Genomic DNA, 4,328 nt, shown 5'->3' on the forward strand with positions numbered 1-4,328 from the left:
AAAGATGGTAGTAGGACCCGGCCATATTGTTACGAGGACGAGGGTGGACGAGTAAGGAGGGGGGACAGGGGTTGCAAAGGCCACGAAACAAAGTTCGCCCGGGCGTATTTAAACTTTTATTCGAAAACTTTTTAGCGCCACCCTCCGTCCTCCTCGTGCTCGTGTCCTCGCTGTCATCGTCTTGTTCGCGTAGGTACGGCGAACGGTGTTTAAAGGGTCGCTTGTTTGCCAGCCAGAAATGAAAGAAAGGAGGGAAGGTCTTCCGGCGAAGTTCTTCTCGCGGGCGCGGAAGGGAAACACGACGGAATATTTCACGGGAACGGATGGCGCTCTGAAAATACGGACGGGGTTGGAGGAGGATTATACCGGGCAGGAGGGTATCCGGGGAGGGAATTAATTGAGTGGATGCCTCTCTCTCTCTCTCTCTCTCGAAATTCTGCAAGCCTCCGCTCACCTGTTTATTTTTGGACCAACTACGGTCGAGGCGAGGATACTTCTTATTCGCAACGGTGCAAGTTTCCCCTCTTACCTGGAAATTAATTATTTCTTGTCCCCGTGAGCGGGGCGTTTAATCTCGCATGCTTTTGGAAAATTGTTAACGAGCCGGTGAAATTTCTCCCCGAGAAATTCTTCCTGTAATCGGTGTTTAAAATGTAAATTCTGTATAGGGGATAGAGGTATATAGATGTCGGACAGAGATGGAGGTTCGTTTCGTAGGATTCGAATGCTTTTGATGAGACAGATTTGCCAGGTATTTCGAAAATTTTCTTATATAAATATCTCTCTTATGAAACAAAAGAAAAATGTCTCGTTGAATTGTTGCTAATTCGAGTCGTAATGGAAAAATTATTAGACAAATTATTTTCAATAATTTTCTTTTTTTTTTTATCTCTGTTGACTCGTACTTATTGATATTCGTTTTACACGACGAAAGAAAGTTGAAATCGGTTGTTATCGTTGCGCATAGATTTGAATATTATTAAGAGTCGGTAATGAGTGGCGTATCATCTTACCAAACAGCAACTACGTATGAAGGGTAGCGATACGTATAATGCTATACGGTCCCGTGTTGGACATGAATCTGAATTGCACCCTTGGTTGATGCTCGCTAAGCAAAATTACCATCTAACCAAAGTTTCAATCTTCTGTGGGCAAAGATTGCTTCGGGACTGCCTCTGGCGAATGTAGATCTTAAACTTCAGTTTGGCTATTCCGTTTTGTTTTCATTGCGAGTGTAGTACCTCTCTATACTTGCTTGGAGACTAATTTCAAAACTTATCGGAATTCGAAGGAAAAAAACATAAATTTGTTATTTATCAGGGAAATAGAATAGAATCTCTGTTCTATTATCGTAATACCTGATTACGTAAACGTGTTCAAAATCTTCCTGTAAATTCGAAGCGTGAAAGCTGTTCACAATGATCGACATGGTGTACAATATTGTAATTAAAGAAAGAAGAATGCTTGAAGAATGCATCACAAGAAATTCGTCACAAAAATATAATTTTAAAAAGTCAATAATTAAAACGATGAATTGGAATATAGAATGGAAATGTATTATTCAAAATTACTTTGCAAATATAATATGTACATCAACGAGTAGAAAGATTAATAAAGAAGAACGATTCGATGTTGTATTCCGATCCCTAATCGAATTAATCATCTATTAGAAAAGTTTGAGAATTTAAATGAAAAATTCCAAGACGCGTTTCTCGATTAATTCGCTTCAACATGATTCTTCCCATCTCGGCCCCAAATCAAAATATTATCCCTGGTTAGTTAAGTAAGCATTTTATCATCGTCGTAAGTTATAAGGGAAACTCGAGGGAAGGAGCAACAGACATATTTGTGCAACATTCTCGAATCGAGGAGTGGTTTCCATCGTAGTTACGAAGTTTGAGCAACTCTGGCCCCGAGTTCGAGAATGAAGAGAGGACTCGATTCTTGCGGATAAGGAGGAGGAAGAGGAGGAGAAGAAGAAGAGGAAAAAAATAAATAAATAAAATTGGTCGAGTACCGAAACGACCGAGTTTCTCCAACCAAGTTTCGAGACGGTGGTGTGCTCGCATCCTCGAAGAAATTCCAGCGCTTTTTCGAGGGAGAGGGGGGGCGTATTTCGCGTGAACGAACTTCCGATTCCTCGAGATTGCACACGAGAAGGGATCCTCTGACCGGTGGAATTTCAAATTCATTCAGCTTCCCGATATAATAATACCCGCTGCTCGTCCATTCCTCTGCCTCGTTTATTCGCCAGTATATGTGGCTCGATATCATCCCCCTTTCCCCTCGACTATTCGAGGCGAACGAGTTAATCCTGACACAACGGGTGCATTTTTATCCAATATTACTCCGTTTTAAAATGTTAAGATGTTAAATAAACAACATTGCGTTTCTTCGAGTCTTAAGCCAGAAAATTATGGATTATGAAAACGTCGAATTTGAATTTATAAAAAAAAGAAAAGTACAAAATATTCAGTGATATTCGAGGAAAAAAGATAAATCTCTATTCTCTTTCAATTCCATCTATCATTATTCACCTTGATAAGAGTTTTATTTCGCATAATACATGCATAAAAATCTAATCATTACGCGTATATACGTTTATAACGCGTATAACGTTTCGAAGCAGAATCCCTTTCCTAAAAAGTACGATGAAAAAGGAAATTCTTCGCTTATGGATCGTGCATCCCATGAATCCTGCGCCCGCTTCGATGGGTCAAAAGCTGGAAGAGGTTGGAGAGCGGTATTCCCGGAACGACTTTATCCCGCAAGAGTCGTCGTGGCCGATCACGAGAGAGGAGAAGAACGTTCGTCCGACCGTGAATCGTGAAGAATCACGGCCCGAAATCGGAGAAGCGTTCCGTTCTTGTTTTTTTTTCTTCTTCTTTCCATCGAGCGAGTCTTTGTGCCGCCCTTCCTCTCCTCTCCGCGCACGATTCGACGGAACCGTCCTCCATCGAAACGCAACAAGTTGAACTTGGCTGGTTTTCAAAGAAGCTGGCGGAATTCATCAAACCGGCCCACGGTTTTCATCGCGCATCCGAATCTCTTAGCTCCAACCTGGATCGCGCGCATTTTCTTCTTCTGAGGAAAGAAGAAATCTTCCTGGATCTTGCTCGAAGCTGAGTGAAATTTACGGAAACGTTTGCTCGTTCGAAGAAGGGATTTAAGTTTGTTGTTTTCGGAGAGAGAAAAAAAAAATAACGATTATAAGCGATCTTTACTTGGATTAACCAATTGATAAGGATAACAAGATCTTCCCTGCATCGAGCTTCCTTCTATGTTTTATATACTCGACGAATGCTTTTGATGGCTCTCTACTTTTTCCTTTTTCCTTTTTTCTTCGTGAGTTTCTTCTATGAAGGGTATTTCAAAGTTCACGTTGGGATGAGATATCCGGAATTTGCCTAAACTTTCTTCGTCCATGTTCGAAGGGGGAAGGGAAAAGGGGATGCATGTACACACACACGATGCTGGAGTTCTCGCTTCGTCGATTTCGTTCGGAATAACGATCGTACGTTGGCCGATACAACGTCGTATATGTATACCGGTATATGGAGCCGCGTCCATATACCGGTTTAATCGTTTTTCGGGTGGGGAAAAAAAAAGAGGAGAAAACGAACGAGATAGGTGGCTAAACTGCGCATAGAATTAAGTTCCCATGGTTACGTGACTATCTCGCGCAGCTGTGATCGAGATTCAATTAAGAAACGGAAAGAGATCCTCTCTACATCGTGTTTCTACTTCTCGTGAAATTCGTCCAGCCTTGTACGACACGAAGCGTACATACACGGGAAACCAGATGCATCGAGCAGAGGATTAAACGATAAAGAAGCGAAACTAAAGTGGAGCTCGAAATAGAAAGAGAGAGAAAGAGAAAGAGAAAGAGAAAGAGAGAGGAGGGGGGAAGAGAAAAAAAGGAAAGGAAACGAAGTAAGTAATATAGAGACGGTGTTGGTGAAGGGGAAAGCGAGGGGGAGGAAGAGAGTTGGCTGGGTTAGATGAGAAAGGTCCTAATCTATTTTCAGGACGACCGAGCACGCCGTCACCAGCAAAAAGGCCGACCACCGTGTGGCCATCCTCGTACAACCCGTACTATACGAAAAGGACAGAGAGGCCGCCTCCCCCGAGCGAGGAGAGGGTCGAGAGGCCAGAGCAGAAGCTACGTGGTGGGCAGAGCACAGGTGAGGCTTGCATTCTCTCATCTGGCCCTCCCTCTCCCGCTCTTTCTTTCGTTTTTTTACAGTCGTGTTGTTATTATTCGTGACTATTATTCTCTCTGTGTGTTCTCCTCCTCCTCCTCCTCCTCCTCCTCCTCCTCTCCCCGC

At 42.8% G+C, this 4,328-nt stretch overlaps 1 protein-coding gene across 14 annotated transcripts in view; it reads left to right on the forward strand.

Moving 5' to 3' along the window:
• LOC102679904 (lachesin-like) overlaps positions 1-4,328 on the forward strand; it is a 282,869-nt gene that overhangs the window by 244,435 nt on the left and 34,106 nt on the right. For 13 of the 14 annotated variants that reach the window (XM_031509080.1, XM_031509089.1, XM_031509079.1 and 10 more), the window contains one exon: positions 4,029-4,184. The exons of the other annotated variant lie outside the window; for it this stretch is intronic. In XM_031509080.1, coding sequence (XP_031364940.1) covers positions 4,029-4,184 — 156 coding nt within the window. The remainder of the gene's footprint in view (positions 1-4,028; positions 4,185-4,328) is intronic. 14 annotated transcript variants of the gene reach the window in all.

The sequence above is a fragment of the Apis dorsata genome, unplaced genomic scaffold (genome assembly GCF_000469605.1).
Source record: "Apis dorsata unplaced genomic scaffold, Apis dorsata 1.3 scaffold_127, whole genome shotgun sequence".
NCBI lineage: Eukaryota > Metazoa > Arthropoda > Insecta > Hymenoptera > Apidae > Apis > Apis dorsata.